Source organism: Phalacrocorax carbo, chromosome 28, assembly GCF_963921805.1.
Source record: "Phalacrocorax carbo chromosome 28, bPhaCar2.1, whole genome shotgun sequence".
Lineage (NCBI taxonomy): Eukaryota > Metazoa > Chordata > Aves > Suliformes > Phalacrocoracidae > Phalacrocorax > Phalacrocorax carbo.
Genome location: NC_087540.1, coordinates 3,183,617 through 3,199,973, shown reverse-complemented (window position 1 = coordinate 3,199,973; position 16,357 = coordinate 3,183,617). Strand labels below are relative to the sequence as shown.

Below are 16,357 nucleotides of genomic sequence, written 5' to 3'. Positions count from 1 at the left end.
GGGCAGCCGGGTGCCCCTGTGGCACAGAGCCATGCACCCAGGGCCCACGGAGGCTGGCACCCACAGCCCAGTGAGGCGGGCGGGGGAGACGCAGGGCCTATTTATAGGTCCCACCACTTATTTTTAGGCACGAGCTGAGCAAGCGGGTAAATCCCAGTGCCTAGGGGTAACATCAACCCAGGCAGTGCTGCCAAGGAGCCCCCCCACGGACAGGATCTGACCCCAGGGGCCAGAGAGACCCTTGGGTGGGTGCTGTCCCAGGGGCGTGGATGCCAGCTCAGGGCACAGCCCTGTAAACAGCCCCATGGGTGCCCCCCGATGTGGGAGCACCCGCAGGCACCCAAAGCCTGGCAGGAAAAGGGGAGAGAAACTGAGGCAGGGGGAGGGCAGTGGCGCCGGGCGCTTTCCGAAGCCCTGGGACAGCTGCCGGGGCCAGGGAGGAGGGGGGGGAACCCGGCACCACCACCCCGAAAGGCCATGACCCGCACGCAGCTGCCAGCATGCGAGAAAATGAGCGTGACTTGGGCCAGGGACAGGAGGGGACAGCACGGAGATGGGCTGGAACCCACATCAAGGTTGGCAGCACTCTGCCCAGGGTGGGGACACCCTAAAAAGGAATCAGGTTGAGCATCCCAGGGTGGCAAAATGCTAGGACCCCCAATATCACCCCTCCCCAGGACCTGCCCCAACAGCTCAGACACCTCTGTCCTCTCCAGCTGCCTCTATTAACGGCAGGGCTCAGGGACAGCCTAGGGGGACCATCCCCGTGGGGACTGGTGGGGCACAGCAGGGCCTCAGGCCGGCAACAGCGCAGGTGGTTCGTCCTCATCTGTGTCGAATTCGGCGTTCTCATCCTTCACCCACTTGCCAGAGCGGTCCTGGATCCAGCCGGCACTGGGGACGGACGGGCAGACAGATGGAAGGAGTGACAGGTGGCTTGTTATGGGGTTCCTCACACCAATGGGGCCAAGACTCACCTCCGCAGCTGCAGGTATCGCTCCAGGGCCTGGCGTCTCTCGGGGCTGAGGGCTTCAGGCTGGCTGAGGGCCGATGATGAGCCTTTTCCTTTGCTGCCTCGCTGTGTCCGGGCTGGAGCCACCTTCGGTGCCTCTGGGAGGACAGAGAGGGGCTGGTGGGACCCGTAGAAGCGGGAAGGTCTGGCTGAGACCCCAGGCACCCTGCCCCACTGGTGCTGGTGCAGCTCCAGAGCCACCAGCTGTCTCTTACCCGTTCGCCCACCACAGTGCCCTGGCAGCAGGGTTGCAGGGCTGGCATCCACAGCTTCTCCGTCCTTCCGTGACAGCTCCAGAGGCGTCAGAGCAGCGCTCGGCCCCATCTGGGTCATGCCAGCTCGCAAGCTGCTTCCCTCTGCCCTGCGACGGGAGAAGGAGTCAGGGCCTCATAGCACAAATGCCCGACAGCAATGAGGCCGGGGTGCTGCCGGTGCCTCCTGAGACGCCCAGAGCTTCCCCCCGTCCTCCAGCAGTGAAACCAAAGGTCTTACCCCGTCCTCCGGCAGCAGCTGCTGTAGGGAGCAGCTTTCAGCAGAGCACTCCGGGCGATCCTCCTCGTCCGTGCCAGAAGAGGGGCTGGGGAGCCCTGGGGAGAAGGGACAGAGCTAGGGGGGCCCAGCAAGGGAGTCCAGCAGGGTGAGGATGGGGCACCTGCACCAACCTGTACACCTGCCTCCTCCGCCTGCACCTCCTCCTCGTGCCGCCGCTTCTGGACCGCGTCCTGAAGCGAGCGCTTCCTGCCATAGAAGCGCTGCAGGCCTGGGAGAGAGCGAAGGGGATGGGGGATGTGCTTGCTTGGTGCAGCCCACCCCCCCCCGCCAGCCCCCCCACTTACTGCCCATGTGCTTCTTGCCGGCCCTGTGGACAGTCAGCACGTCCAGTGTGTCGAAGACGGGGCGGTGGGCGCACACCGTGCAGGCGTACCTATGCCAAGAGGGGGGGAAAGCTGCTGTCAGGACCCTGCAAGCGGCCAGAGAGGGGGCTGCCCTTGGGGGTCTTGCTCACCTCCCGCTCCTCAGCAGCAGCGCCTCATCCTCGGGGATGTAGTTGGCCAACAGATCTGCAACACGTCTTTTCTGGGAGAGACCGAGGGGGCCAGGTGAGTGCTTGTCCCCCCCATGCCTGCTGCCAGAGATGGGGGGTCTGCCCCCAGGTCACCCCTCGGGGAAGCAGCCCTCACCCCCAGCTCTGTCCCCCTTAGGCCAGGAAACCTTGGCACCCTGGGGATCCCACTCTGAGGGAGTGAAGGGAGTGTGTGGGGGGAACTGGGGTGTCAAGGCTGGGGAGGGGGCGGTTGGGGGTATGGGGGCAGGAGGAGGCAGAGGAAGGGGGCAATTTCGAGGAGTGGCCTGCGCCAAGGTGGGTATTTGGGTCGCTGGGAGGGGAACCCTGAAGGGCGGTCAAGACAGGGAAGGGGTGAGGGGGAATTGAGGGCGGGGGGCGGCAGAGGGGCATTTGCAGGCAGGGAGGAGGACGGGCAGGAGGAGTGTTTGCAGGCAGGGGGGAGCGGGGAAGGGCTAGGGGGAACCGAGGAGGTTGGGGCAGGCCAAGGCAAGGGGGCAAACCCGGAAGGTGTGTGGGGTGGTCGGGGCCGGGGTTAGGGGGGCCCGGTGGGGGTCTGGGGAGCCGGGGAGTGAGTTGGGGTCCCGGGAAGTGGAGGGGTGGGTTGGGGAGTCCGAAGAAAGGCCCGAGGAGGCCCGAGGAGATCCGGGGAGGCCCGAGGAGATCCGGGGAGCGGCGGGATGGGCTGGAGGGTTGAGGGGGGTCCGGGGCCCACCTGCAGCACCCCCAGCTGACTGGGGTCGTCCCCTTCCCGCTTGAAGGACATGGCGGTCCCGGCGCCGGCCCGTGGTTACTATGGGAACTGCCGCCCAGCTTCCGGGTGCCTTTTTTCCCGGCGTGCAGCGCGCGGGATCGGCGACCAATTAGAGAGCGCGAGGGGCGGGACCAGCGGGCCCGCCGTGCCCCCGGGCGGCCGCAGCCTCGCGGCATGACGGGAGTTGTAGTTCCGCGTGGCCGCCCCTGGCGGCGGGCTCGGGGTCAGAGACCCCACAGGGGGTTGGGAGCGGGGCGGATGGCGGGGGCCGAGGGGACTGGGAGGACCGCGGGGTGGTAGTGGGGGTGGCGGCATCACTGCCCGAGGACGCCTGTGTTCCCTTCCCGTCCCGGACTACAACTCCCAGAGGCCTCCGCGGGGGCGGCCGGGCCGGGCCTGGCGTCTCCGGCCTCACCGGGGCCCGGGGGTGGCGGCGGCGGGGCCGAGCCCGCCCCCGTGAGCGGCAGCCGGAGCGCAGGGGTCCTGGGCTGGTCCCCGCCCGGGCCGGGGCTGCGTTTGCATGAGCCCCCCGCAACCCCTACCAGCTCTGACGGCGGCCGGGGCTGAGCGGGGCCGTCCCGCCATGGCGGCGGGGAGCGGGGGAGCGGGGGCGTCCGCCCGGGAGCACCGGCTGGAGCCCGGGGACACGCTGCCGGGGCTGGCGCTGCGCTACGGGGTGACGGTGAGCGGCCACGGGGGCGAGGGGAGCATCCCGGGAGGGCGGGGTGGCCGTGGGGCGGGGGCCCCGGGGCCGGGGCGGGCAGCACGACCCCGGGGTTCCCCGGCAGCGCCACGGTCCCGCGGGGCCACCCCTGTCCCCTCCTGGCCCTGCCCCCATCCCCTTCCCTCACCCACCCTGTCCCGACGGCTGTCCCCATCCCACCACCGCTGTCCCTCCCGTCCTGTCCCCCCGACCCTGTCCCATCCTTTACCCTGTCCCCGTCCCCATCCTCATCCTCTCCCCGTTCTTGTCCCCACCCCATCTCCGTCCCCGTCCCGGTCCCCATCCCATCCCTGGCAGATGGAGCAGATCAAGCGCGCCAACCGCCTCTACACCTCGGACACCATCTTCCTCAAGCCCACCCTCCTCATCCCCGCGCCGGTGCAGCCGGGGGGACCCTGTCCCGAGGACAAGGATGAGGACAAGGACGTGCCCGTCCCCCCGGGGGACGCCCCGGCCGCCACGTCCCGCCACGACCTCTCGGCCACCGATTTCCTGCGGCAGCTCGACGCTGAGATCGGGCGCTCCAAGGCAGCGGCGGCAGCACGTCTCCGCACCGGTGGCACAGGGTGAGCGTGCCCGTCCCGCCTCCCCTTTTGGGGCAAAATGGGGGATTTTGGCTGCAGGGTGGGTGGGTGGCAGGGCCACCCCTCAGTGCCACCCCGCTGCATCCCCTGTAGCACGGCTGAGGCTGAAGGCACACGGATCCCCGATGCCAAGGGCCCACCGGCCCCCCGGGGTCCCCGCCTCGGCCCCCGGCCCCTCACCAGGACCCCACGGGCGGCCGCCCTCCGTGACGCCGAGGACGAGATCTTCACGCTGTGACACCAGGGACATTGGGGATGTGCCACCGTGACTCCCACCCCGCGGTGACGGGGACCTCGGGACACCCCCAGCACCCAGCCCCACCCAGGGGATACTGGAAGGGACACAGGGATTTTTTTTGGGGGGGGATACACAGTGTCCCCTCCCTGTCTCCTTCGAGGGGCCGTCCTGCTGCAGGGACACCGAACGCCTGGGTGCAGAGCCAGCCCTCCCACAGGGCTACTGGGAGCTACTGGGAGGCACTGGGACAAGATTTACCAGCTGGTTATATTTATTTTTACATCTTTGCTCTTGCGGGGGGTTTTTGGGGGGTGGCACCCTGCCAGCCCCCCATGCCAGTGCCTGGACTCCATGGGGATGGGGATGGTCACCCCCCTACCCCAACAGCCTGTAAATAAAACAGATCACTGTCACCCGGCTCTGCCTGTTTGTCACCGCGCTGGGGACACTGTCACACCCTCCCTGGGGCTATGGTACCCCCCTGGGGCCTTGGACACCCGCCTGGGGACATGATTGTCCCCCCAGGGGCATGGTCACAGCCCTGGGGACATGGGTAACCCCCCCAGGGACTCAGTCATTACCCTTTGGGGACACGGTCACCTCCTTGGGGACATGGACACTCCCCCCGGAGACAGTGTCACCCCTCAGGGACACGATCGCACCCTGGGGGCGCAGTCATGCCCCCGGGGCTGCGGGCACCCCCTCAGAGACAACATGTGTCCCGCCCGCACGGTACCTACGTGCCATGCCATGTGGTGCCACCAGGTGTCACCCTGTGCCCGCACCCTCGGGACCCACCTCGGGACCCCTCCAGAGCCTCGGGGGTCTCCCCACGGTCCCCCAGGACCACCCAGTCCCGCGGGATGTCCCCGGGGTCCCCCGTCCCCACCCTCGGAGAGGCTGGGGACAGTTGGGAACTGGAGCCCTGAGGGGGGAGCCCAGTACTTCCAGGGCTCCCAGTAGCTCCCAGTCCCCACTGGGCCAGGAGCAGACGCGCGTGGAAGCCCCCACGCCCCCCACGGCGGGCGCAGGGCTGTGCCCACTCCCACGCGTGTGCAAGACCTGCCTCTGCCTCACCCCACCCCAGCAGCTAATGAGGATCAGCTCATTAACGGGGGATTAACGGCTATCTATAGGGTGGCCCCGCGGGTGGGTGTGTCGCGGGTGGGGTCCCCCGGGGGTCCCCGCCCCCGGCCCCGCTCCCGCCGCCGGCCGGTCCCGGCCCGTTCCGGGGCGGAGCCGTTCGGGTCCACTCGGGGCCGTTCGGGGAGCGGAGCCGGTACCGAGCGCGGAGGGGGCGGGTGTTGCGGGGCGTAGGGGCGGGGGTTCGGTGGGGTGTTGTTGCGGGGCGCTGCCGGGGGGTAGGAGGGGTGTTTCGGGGCGCAGGCGGGTGCTGCGGGGCCGGGCGCTGCGCGGGTGTTGCGCGGGGCTGGGTGCGCGGCGGGGGGGGGGGGCTGGTGCGGGTGGGTGCGGGTGGGTGCGGGTGGGCGCACGGCCGTGCCCCGCTGCGCGCGCTTGTGGTGTCCCGGCGCTGCTGGCGGCGGTTCAGGGGCGCTGGGAGCACTGGGGACGCTGAGGTGGGGGCACTGGGGAGGTGGGGACCGGCGCGTTGGAGCGGGGGCGCTGGGGGCACTCAAATGTGGGCACTGGGACCACTGGGATCAGCGCACAGGGACGCTGGGAGGAGGGCACTGGGGACACTGGGATGGCAGCGCTGGGACCACCAGGAGGAGGACACTGGGGACACCAGGAGGAGAGCACGGGAGACACTGGGATATGGGGGACACCGGGTGGAGGCACTGGGGACACTGAAAAGTGGGCATTGGGACCACTGGGAGGAGGGCACTGGGGACACTGGGACGGGGGTACAGGGAGGCTGGGACGGCAGCACTGGGACCACCAGGAGGAGGCACTGGGGACACTGGGACGGGGGTACAGGGAGGCTGCGACGGCAGCACTGGTACCACCAGGAGGAGGACACTGGGGACACTGGGACGGGGGTACAGGGACGCTGGGACGGCAGCACTGGGACCACCAGGAGGAGGGCACTGGGGACACCAAGAGGAGAGCACTGGAGACACTGGGATATGGGGGACACCGGGTAGAGGCACTGGGGACACTGAAAAGGGGGCACTGGGATGGGGGTACAGGCAGGGACGCTGGGATGGGAGCACTGGGACCACCGGGAGGAGGACACTGGGGGCACTGGGAGGCAGCACTGGGAGCACCGTCCCTGCACTCGGGGCACGCATCTCCACTGTCCCCACAACCCCTACCCAGTGCCTCAGTTTCCCCCCGCAGTCCAGGGGGGGTCACCCCACGTCAGCCCCACGTCCCCTCAGGCGCCCGCGACGATGCCGGGGGTCCCACTGCCCTTCGTCATCCTCCTCCTCCTCCCCGGGCGCGCGGCACAGTCCTTCCCCCGGGACCTGGTGGCGCGCAGCACCGTGGGGCTGGCAGGTGAGCGGGGAGTGCTGGGGGGGCAGCCGGGACGTGGGGGGCTGCCGGGGTGTCACCGTGTCCCTCCCTGTCACCGCAGCCACCGCCACCTACCCCCGCTTCGGCGGCCTCCGCGGGGACAACGCCACGGCCCACCTCGGCCTCGACTTCCAGCGCATGCTGCGCCTCAACGGCACCCTCTTCGTCGCCGCCCGGTGAGGGGTCCGCGCTCGCCCGTGCTTGTGCGAGCTCACGTGCGCTTGTGTGTGCTTGTGCGCGCTCGTCTGTGCTGGTGCAAGCTCGTGCGTGCTTGTGTGCGCTTGTCCATGCTTGTGCACGCTTGTGTGCGCTTGTCTGTGCTGTGCACACTCATGTGTGCTTGTGCATGCTTGCCCTTGGTTGTGCAAGCTCGTGTGTGCTTGCACGCACTTGTGTGTGCTTGTGTGCACTCATCTGTGCTTGTGCAAGCTTGTGCGTGCTTGTGCATGCTTGTCTGTGCTTGTGCAAGCTCGTCCATGCTTGTGTGTGCTCATCTGTGCTTCTGCAAGCTCGTGTGTGCTTGTGCATGCTTGTGCATGCTTGTACATGCTTGTCTGCTTGTGGAAGCTCACGTGTGCTTATACACACTTTTACATGTTTGTCAATGCTCGTCCATGCTTGCGCAAGCTTGTGCACGCTTGTGCATGCGTGTCTGTGCCTGTGCAAGCTTGTGCATGCTCTTTCACACTTGCATGTGCTTCTGGAGGCTTGTTTGCTTCTTCAAGCTTGTGCATGCTTGTGCAAACACGTGTGTGGTTGTCTATGCTTGTGCATGCTTGCATGTGCCTGCATCCACTTCCGCACGCTCAAGCCCAATTGCCCCTGCCTGTGCACGCTTGTGCCCGCCGTCGTGTGCTCCTGCACGCTTGTGCATGCTTGTGCCCGCCGTGTTCCCTCCTGTGGGCCCGAATGTGTCCCCATGTCCCCTCGCATGTGTCCCCGTGTCCCCTCGCATGTGTCCCCGTGTCCCCTCGCATGTGTCCCCGTGTCCCCTCGCACGTCCCCGTGTCCCCTCGCACGCTCACGCCTCCCCTGCCAGGGACCACATCTACGCCTTCGACCTGGGGCAGGACGAGCGGACGCTGTACCCCCGGCGGGTAAGGGGGCTGGGGCCGCCGTCCCGGGGGGCCCAGGGGGCCCGGAGTGGGGGTGTCCCCATGCCCACCCCCACCCACCCCGTGTCACCCACAGCACCTCACCTGGGAGACGCGGGACAGGGAGAACTGTGCCATGCGGGGCCGGCGGCAGGTATGGGGCGGGGGAACGGGGTGCTGGGGGTATGGGGGTGCAGGGGTACAGGGTGTGGGGGTACAGGGAGGGGTCCAGGATATGGGCGTTCAGCATATGGGGGGGTGGGATTGCATGGTATGGGGGTACAGGGTACGGGGGTGCAGGAGTGCTTGGTACAGGGGTACAGATACAGGTTTATGGGGGTACAGGGGTACACGGAGGGGTACAGGTGTCCGTGGGGGGGTACAGGGTGTGGGGGTACAGGGTGTGGGGGTACAGAGGTATGGGTTTATGGGGGTACAGGGGTACACGGAGGGTACAGGGGATGGGGGTGTGGGGGTACAGGGCATGGGGGATACAAGGGAGAGGGGGCTCAGGGCAGGGGAAGGTGGTGACGGTGGGACCACCCGTGTCCCCCCCGTGTCCCCCCCTGCCCCCGCACAGGACGAGTGCCACAACTACATCAGGGTGCTGGTGCCCCGCGACGCCGGCGCCCTCCTGGCCTGCGGCACCAACGCCTTCAGCCCCCTCTGCCGCACCTACCAGGTGGGGGGGCCCAGCTGGGGGGGCTCAGCTCCTGCTGGGGAGTGGGGTGGTGGTGGGTGTGATGAATGTGGGGGGTCTCAGCCCCCACTGGGGAGCACAGCAAGGCAGCGCCCAGGGTTGTGATGAGCGTGGGGGTCCTCAGCGGCTCTGCACTGGGGCCGGGGGCAGTGGCGGGGTACAGGGGGTGTGATGAGCGTGGAGGGGGTGGGGGGGTCTCAGCACCTTGCTCCCACCCCCAGGTGAGCAGCCTGGCGCAGGAGGGCGAGGAGGTGAGCGGCCAGGCCCGGTGCCCCTTCGACGCCAAGCAGAGCATCGTCGCCCTCTTCGTCGGTGGGTGCTGGGTTGGGGGGGGACGGGGATCCCCGGGGTGGGGACAGGCTGACGCCGGTGTCCCCCCCACAGACGGCAGCCTGTACTCGGCCACGGTGGCTGACTTCCAGGCGAGTGACGCCGTGATCTACCGCAGCCTCAGCCCCGGCCGCCCCCCGCTGCGCACCCTCAAGTACAGCTCCCGCTGGCTGCAGGGTACCCCACCGTATGGGGGGCGGGGGGCTGGGGGGACACAGGGGCTGCGAGCCGGCATCGAGGGGTCGAGGGGCAGGGCAGGGGGTGAGCACGGGGTGGGGGACGGGGACAGGAGGCAGCGGGGGCTGACGGTCCCCCCCGTCCCCCCCAGAGCCCCACTTCGTCCAGGCGCTGCCCTACGGCCCCTACGTCTACTTCTTCTTCAGGGAGGTCGCCGTGGAGCTCAGCGCCCTGGGCAAGGTGGGCACGGGGGGCACGGGGACGTGGCGGCGGGTGGGGGGGCATCGAGGCTGGGGAGACCCCGGTGCCCCTTGCCGGGGCGTCTGGCCGAGTGCTGGTGGCTCCCACGGTGCTGCTGCCTGCGGGTGGTCCTGGGTGCCAGCCCCCCGTGCAGGTGCCCGTGGGTGCCAGCCCAAGGTGCCAATACGCCGGCTGCTCAGGTGACGGTGCCAATGCCCACGGGTGCCCGGGTGCCAATGCCCAAGGGCCCCTGGGTGCCGACACCCACGGGTGCCCATGTGCCAATGCCTGGGGGTCCCTGGGAGCCGATGCCCATGGGTGCCCGTGTGCCAATGCCCGGGGGTCCCTGGGTGCCGACATCCACGGGTGCCCGTGTGCTGACGCCCAGGGGTCCCTGGGTGCCGACATCCATGGGTCCCTGGGTGCTGATGCCCAGGGGTCTCTGGGTCCTGATAACCACAGATGCCCATGTGCCAATGCCTGGGGGTCCCTGGGAGCTGACGCCCGGGGGTCCCTGGATGCCGACACCCACGGGTGCCCGTGTGCTGACGCCCGCGGATGCTGGCGCAGGTGGTGGTGGCGCGGGTGGCGCGGGTGTGCCGCAACGACCGGGGGGGCTCCCCGCGGGTGCTGGAGCAGCACTGGACATCCTTCCTGAAGGTGCGGCTGCAGTGCGCCGTCCCCGGGGACGCCGTCTTCTACTTCGACGTCCTGGAGGCGGTGACACCCCCACGGGCCCTGCACGGGCGCCCCGCTGTCCTCGCCCTCTTTGGCACCCAGCCCAACAGGCATGGCAGTGGGGGGCGCGGGGACACGGTGACGGGGGGGACACGGGGACATGGGGACGGGGGTACACAGGCTCATGGGGGACGTGGGGACCGGGGTGGCCAAGGGGACGTGGGGCTGTAGGCACACAGGGCAGGGGAGTGTGGCGTGGGGGGACATGGGGACAGGAGAGATGGGGACATGGGAGGGACAGACATGGGGATGCACTCACATGGGGACATGGGGACACAGTGGGACAGGGCACAGGGACGCAGACACCGGGGAACAGGGCGTGGGGACACAGCGGGGACCAAGAGGGACACGGAGGGGCCCTGGACAAACCAAGGCTGACCTGGCAGCCCCGGGAGGGGACAGGGGTGTCCCCAGTGCCGGTGCCACCCCTCGCTGCTGCCGCAGCATCCCCGGCTCGGCCGTCTGCGCCTTCTACCTGGCGGACGTGGAGCAGGCGTTCGAGGGACCCTTCGCCGAGCCCCGCGGCGCCGCCGGCACTTGGACCCCAGTGCCCGAGGACAGGGTGCCCCGACCCAGGTACCTGCACCCAGACGCCTGGGTCCCCCCAGGGTGCGGCGGATGCCCGGACGCCTGGGTCCCCACGGCGGTTGTGCCGCAGGCCAGGCTGCTGCGCCGGGACGGGAGCGGCTGCTGGCATCGCCTCCTCCCGGGACTTCCCCGATGAGACGTTGGCCTTCGCCAAGGAGCACCCGCTGCTGCACGGCGCCGTGGCACCCGCTGGTGGGCGGCCCCTCTTCACCCGCACCGGCACCAGGTGCGCCCCGGCAGGGGGACGGGGTGGCCTCGGGGACAGCGGGTGGCCCGTGCAAGGAGGCTGTGGGTGTGCAAGGGGGGGTGAAGGTCCTGTGGGTGCTGCGAGGTGGGGAGGGTCCTCGTTCAAAGCTCCTGTGCAAGGGTCCACGAGGCCCTGGTGCAAGGGATGTGCAAGGCCACAGGAGGGTGTGCAGAGCCCCAGTGCAAGGGCGTGCAAAACTCTGGTGCAAGGCCATGTGAGGACCCAGGTGCAAGGGCCCCGGCGTGAGGGTGTGCAGCACTGCGCAAGGCCATGTTGCAAGTGTGTGCAAGGGTCCCAAGCAAGGGTGTGCAAAACCCCAGTGCAAGCCAGTGCGAAGCCCTGGTGCACAGGTGTGCAAGGCCCCGGTGCGAGGGCGTGCGAGCGGCTGCAGAGCCGCACGCGAGGCGGGTGCGAGGGTGTGCTGGGTGCAGGCTGACGCAGCTGGCGGTGGACACGGGCGCGGGGCCACGGGGGAACCAGACCGTGCTCTTCCTGGGCGCCGAGGACGGGCGGGTGCTGAAGGTCCTGGCGGCCGCGCGGCACCTGGGGTCCACCCGGCACCCCGGCGGTACCCCGGCACCTGGTGACAGCCGGGAGCCTGGTGACACCGGGGATGCCGGCGCCGAGACGCTGCTGCTGGAGGAGATCAGCCTCTATGACCCTGGGCGGTGAGTGCCAGGCGCTGGGTGCCCGGGGATGATGTTGTGGGGGGCTCATGGGCACCTTGGGGCTGTGGGTGCTGGGGGGCTTGTGGGGGCCATGGGTGCTGGGTGGTGCTAGGAGACAGAAGGCACTAATGGGTGTAGCAGTGGTGTGGGTGCTGTACGGGTGCTGGGAAGTGATGCGGGTGCCATGGGGCGTTGGTGGGTGCTGGGGGGGCCACATGGGTGCTGTGGGGTCTTGCAGGTACCATAGGGTGCTGCTGGGTGCTCTGGGGTCATGCAGGTGCTGCGGGGCCATGCGGGTGCCATGGGCTGCTGGTGGGTGCAATAGGATGCTGGTGGGCGCCGATGGGTGCTGCGGGGTGCCGATGGGTGCTGCGGGGTGCCGTGAGGCTGTGGCTGCTGTGGTGGGGTGCAGTCACGATGGGTGCTATGGGGGGGCACAGGTGCCGGGGGCCACGGGGTGCCAGCCGGGTGCTGGGGCTGGAGCTGCACCTGCCAGGCCGGGAGCTCTACGTCGCCTTCGCCGGGTGCCTGGTGCGCCTGCCCCTGAGCCGCTGCGCCCGGCACGGCGCCTGCCGCAGGTGAGCGGGGGGCGAGGGCGGGCGGGGGCGTGCGAGGGCACGGGGGCGTGCGAGGGCACGGGGGCACAGGCAGGCATGGGGTGTGCATGGGGTCATGAGGGTGTGCGAGGGCACGGAGATGTGTGAAAGCACGGGGCTGAGCAAGGGCACGGGTGCGAGGGCACGGGATGGGTGAGGGTGTGCGAGGGCTGGGGGTGTGCAAGGCCGTGCAAGAGCACGGGGGGGGTGCAAGGGCGGCTCCGGCACCTGGCTGCCTGAGTCCCCCCGCACAGGAGCTGCCTGGCCGCCCGTGACCCCTACTGCGTCTGGCTGCCCCCTGGGGGCTGCGTCCCCTTCTCCGAGGACCTCCCGTAAGTGTCCCCCCGCCGCGGTGGCTTTCCCGGGGGGCTGCCCTCCCCCCCCGAACAGCTGCATCCCTTCCTCACGGGGTGGGGACACTGGGGACGGTGGGTGACGTCCCCCCCGTGTGTCCCAGGAACGGCTTCGAGCAGGACATGGAGGCATCCCCCGGGATCACTGGGACCTGCCAAGGTGAAGGGGGGGGCACATGGGTGCCACTGGGGACATGGGAGTATTTGGGGACATAGAGGGTCGCTGTGGGGATTTCTGGGGACGTGAGGTCATGGGGGGGGTGCAGGTGGCACCAGGGTGATGCTGGGGGCCCTGGGACAAGGGGGTGACACTGGGGGATGTGGAGGGTGTTGGGGGACGTGGGTGGCCTGGCCCGACCCCACTCTGCTCTCACAGACGCACCAGCTGCGGGGGACGGTGACGGGGACAGGGACTTGGCCCATGGTCAGTGACACCCCATCTGTCCCCCCTGGACACCTGCTGGGAGGGACCCTGGGGACCAGGGAGGGACGCGGGAGGGGACCCAGGGACTAGGAGGGACCCCTGGGATGGGAGAGGGGGGACCCTGGAGACAGGGAGGGACCCTTGGGGTAGGGGGGAGATACCCCAGGAGCAGGAGGGACCCCAGGGGTGGAAGAGAGGACTCCAGGCACCAGGAGAGACCCCAGGGACCAGGAGGGACCCTGGAGACAGGAGAGGGACCCTGGGGATTGGGGGGGACCCCAGGGACCAGGAAGGGACCCCAAGGGTGAGAGAGGGACCTCAGCAATAGGAGAAGAGGGACCCTGGGTATGGGGGGGGGCAGGAAACCCCAGGGGCAGGAGAGGGACCCCAGGAATGACAGAGGGACCCCAGGGATAGGAGACGGACGCCGGGGGGGGGCACCCAGGGACAAGGGAACCCAGGGGTTGGAGAGGGACCCCAGCGACCAGGAGGGACCCCGGGGAGTCCGGGGTGGGGGCCGGGCCCCCCGTGCGCATGGTGGGCTGATGGGTGCTCCCGCAGGGGTGCGTCAGGCCGGGCCGGGGGCCGCGGCGATGGTGCCGGTGCCGGTGCTGGTGGGCTGCGTGCTGGGCGCCTTTGCCCTGGGTGCCCTGGCCGCCGGGCTGCTGGTGGCCTGCTGCCGCCGCCCTGCTGTCCCCAAGGGACCCCCAGAGCCCCCCGCCGCCCCGCAGCCCCCGGCCCAGCCACCTGTCCCCCGCCTCTACCCCCAACTGCCGCCCCAGGGAGGGGCCGGGGGCCTGCGGGACCCCCCCGAGCTGCCTACCCCCGAGGCCACCCCACAGCCACCCACCAAGACGCCCCGGGAGCGGACGGCAGAACCCCGGCGTGGCCAGGCCACCCGCCTCGGCACCCCAGGGTGCCCGGAGCCCCCCGGCCCAGGACCCCCGCCCAAGGCCACGCTGGAGGAGCTGCTGCAGCGGCTGCACGGGGCGGGGGGCTCAGGGTGGCCGGTGACCCCCCCGGGCACCAGCTCATTCACCAACCGGGTGCAGCCAGGCGCCCCGTTCTCCAGCCTCCCCCCGGCCCCCCGCGACGGGGCACCCCGGCGGCTGGACGTGCCCCCCGACAGCCCCCCGCCGCCCCGGCGGCCCTTGGCACAGAGACACTCACTGGGGGGGACACCTGCGAGACCACCCGGCCTGGCCCGGGGGCTCACCCGCATGCACTCGCTGGGGGCTCCGGGGGGGCCACCCTGGGGTCCCCGGCCCGGCACCCTGGAGCGCTCCCTCTCCATGAAGCCCCCCCTGCTCCCCAAACCCCTTCTGGTGCCGGCAGTCCCCGGGCGTCCCTGAGACCCTTCCCCCTGCCACCGGTGGGGACGTCCTGGTCCCCAGCACCCATGGGACACCCCTGCTGCGGCTGGCGGGGGTCCCTGAGCCATCCCTGCCCTCCTGCCGCGGTGGCAGGGTTCTCGCTTCCCCAGCTCCCACCTCTGAGCCATGAGGGTGCCCGTGACCCCCCGGGCAGCCCCCACTGGGGTGACGAGGGTCCCCATGTCTCCCTATCCCAGGTCTTTTGGGTTTTTTTTTTTGATCCTTTATAATTTATTGGCTGCTTTGGGACGCCAGGGAGGCTGTGGGACACAGCGGCTCCCCGCGCCAGAGCTCGCATCGTCCTACCGTGTAGGACCAAGCCCCGGCAATTAAATACGTGGTCGCTGCCGCACCGGTGCCCGCCTGGCTCTGTCCGGGGCGAAGGGGGACAAGGGGGATGGGGGGAAGGTGCCACCAGCCCCCTGAGCCCAGTGCGGGGGCCCTGGGGTGTCCCCGCAGAGACGGTGGCACATGGGACTGGGGGACACGAAGGGGTGGGCACGGCGCTGGCTTGGGGGGACGGGGCTGACAGCAGGGGTAAAGGAAAGCTGCTGGCGGAGTTCGCGGTATTTTATTAAGAAACATAGTACAAAAAGTGTAAAGGTTGGGATTTCCCCATTTCCAAACATCTACCCCCAGCAGAAACGGGGTCCCCCACTTGGTTACTCGTCACAGCACCAATGGGGTCCGCGAGGGACCTGCCGCCACGAAGGGGCAGGTTGATCTGCAACAAATACCCCAGCGCCGCGCCTGGCACGGGGGAAAACAAGCTGATAAAGGCAAGATTAAAGAAATAATCAGATTTGGCACCAAGAACCACCCCGCGGGCGGTGGGTCGGGGTGGAAGGGGGGGTGCGCACAGGGGAGGCCCCGACCGAGCGCTCCGGGGGACCCAGGCCACGCTCAGCTTAACTCCCGGGATTTGTTATTCCCCTTGGTGGTCGCCTGGAGAGGATTTAGTTTGTGTTTCCGTGAGCCCTTCCGCTCATCCCCACCGGATTTACAACGCCCTGCTTCCGACTGCGGATAGCGGGAACGGGTCGGAGGTGGTTTCTGCGAGCAAGAGGGAAAGAAGTGTCTGATGGAACCCGACGTGGCTCGATCAGCGCCAGGACGCCTCCTCCCCCGAGGAGACACAACGTGCGTTCCCCTCAAGGCCACAACTTCTGCCTCGGCGTCCCGGGAAGTGGGCTGGGATTCTCCCGCCCAAGCACGGGAGCGAGCGCGATGCGATGCCGAGCCCGCGGCGGAGGGGAAGCGCGGAGGTGTGGGTGGAGGGGAGCGGGGCTGCGCGGCCCCGCCAAGAGCCCAGCCTCCGAGAGCGAAGGGGGTTTGTTTCGCCTTTAGCCTCGCCGAACGCCGCGCTCGCCGGTGGAAGCGGCGCGAGGCCGCAGAACGCGTGGGTGAGGAAAGCCCTGACGCGGCAAAGCCTGGCCCAGACTCCTGTGGGAGGTTATTTACCGGCTCACAACAGCCCTACGCTGCCGCGGCCGACTACGCACCGACCAGAAAACTGCTGGTCTTAGCTTAAAACACTCCAAACCCTTTCTGTGGAAGAGCAGAGGATGCAGCCGGGTTTAGATTCTTTCTAAACACTGGGCAGAGTTCAAATCCTCCTCGGCTTTGTTCAGACCCCGTACGCGAGTACTTCTAAAAATAAAAGATACGTGTGATTCCCCCCCGCCGCGAGGCGAAGCAGCGGGAACACTGTCAGCTTTATTTGTTCCAACTCTATAAACCAAATCCAGTTACCGTGAGCACCACAGCCTTTTCTTTTTTCCCCCTCCTCCTCTGAAGGGGAAGTTTGTTCCCCAGCTGAAGGGACTTTTTGCCAAAACTGACCCTTTTCAGGGGAAGGATGGCAATAACTGAGAATCGCAGCGCTGTCAAAGGCACAACACAGCGTTTATATACGCTACAGCTGCCGAGCTCTGCAAATTTACAAATAATAAGCACAAATTTCAGGCAAAACATAA

General features: G+C 68.7%; 3 protein-coding genes across 3 annotated transcripts; 2 read left to right on the top strand and 1 right to left on the bottom strand.

Moving 5' to 3' along the window:
* Positions 1-704: 704 nt before the first annotated feature.
* SCNM1 (sodium channel modifier 1) lies at positions 705-2,901 on the bottom strand. Its single transcript, XM_064475212.1, has 8 exons — positions 2,791-2,901; positions 2,019-2,089; positions 1,849-1,937; positions 1,675-1,772; positions 1,505-1,599; positions 1,228-1,373; positions 978-1,110; positions 705-894 (listed from the first exon to the last, which is right to left on the bottom strand). The coding sequence occupies exons 1-8, from the start codon at positions 2,839-2,841 to the stop codon at positions 795-797; spliced, it is 783 nt and encodes a 260-aa protein (XP_064331282.1). The 5' UTR covers positions 2,842-2,901; the 3' UTR covers positions 705-794.
* A 289-nt stretch (positions 2,902-3,190) lies between these two features.
* Positions 3,191-4,788, top strand: LYSMD1 (LysM domain containing 1). Its single transcript, XM_064474954.1, has 3 exons — positions 3,191-3,511; positions 3,851-4,119; positions 4,231-4,788. Exons 1-3 carry the CDS (start codon positions 3,350-3,352, stop codon positions 4,373-4,375), a joined length of 576 nt encoding a protein of 191 aa, XP_064331024.1. The 5' UTR covers positions 3,191-3,349; the 3' UTR covers positions 4,376-4,788.
* Positions 4,789-5,578: 790 nt separating this feature from the next.
* On the top strand, positions 5,579-14,731 carry SEMA6C (semaphorin 6C). The gene is given in 19 exon segments (XM_064474913.1): positions 5,579-5,654; positions 6,718-6,835; positions 6,915-7,029; positions 7,893-7,950; positions 8,045-8,101; positions 8,528-8,629; positions 8,869-8,959; positions 9,032-9,154; positions 9,306-9,394; positions 9,965-10,182; positions 10,577-10,708; positions 10,791-10,946; positions 11,399-11,635; positions 12,076-12,213; positions 12,486-12,563; positions 12,689-12,744; positions 12,961-13,008; positions 13,570-14,145; positions 14,148-14,731. Coding segments are annotated over 18 exon segments (2,844 nt in total). The 5' UTR covers positions 5,579-5,654; positions 6,718-6,729; the 3' UTR covers positions 14,612-14,731.
* Positions 14,732-16,357: the final 1,626 nt, after the last annotated feature.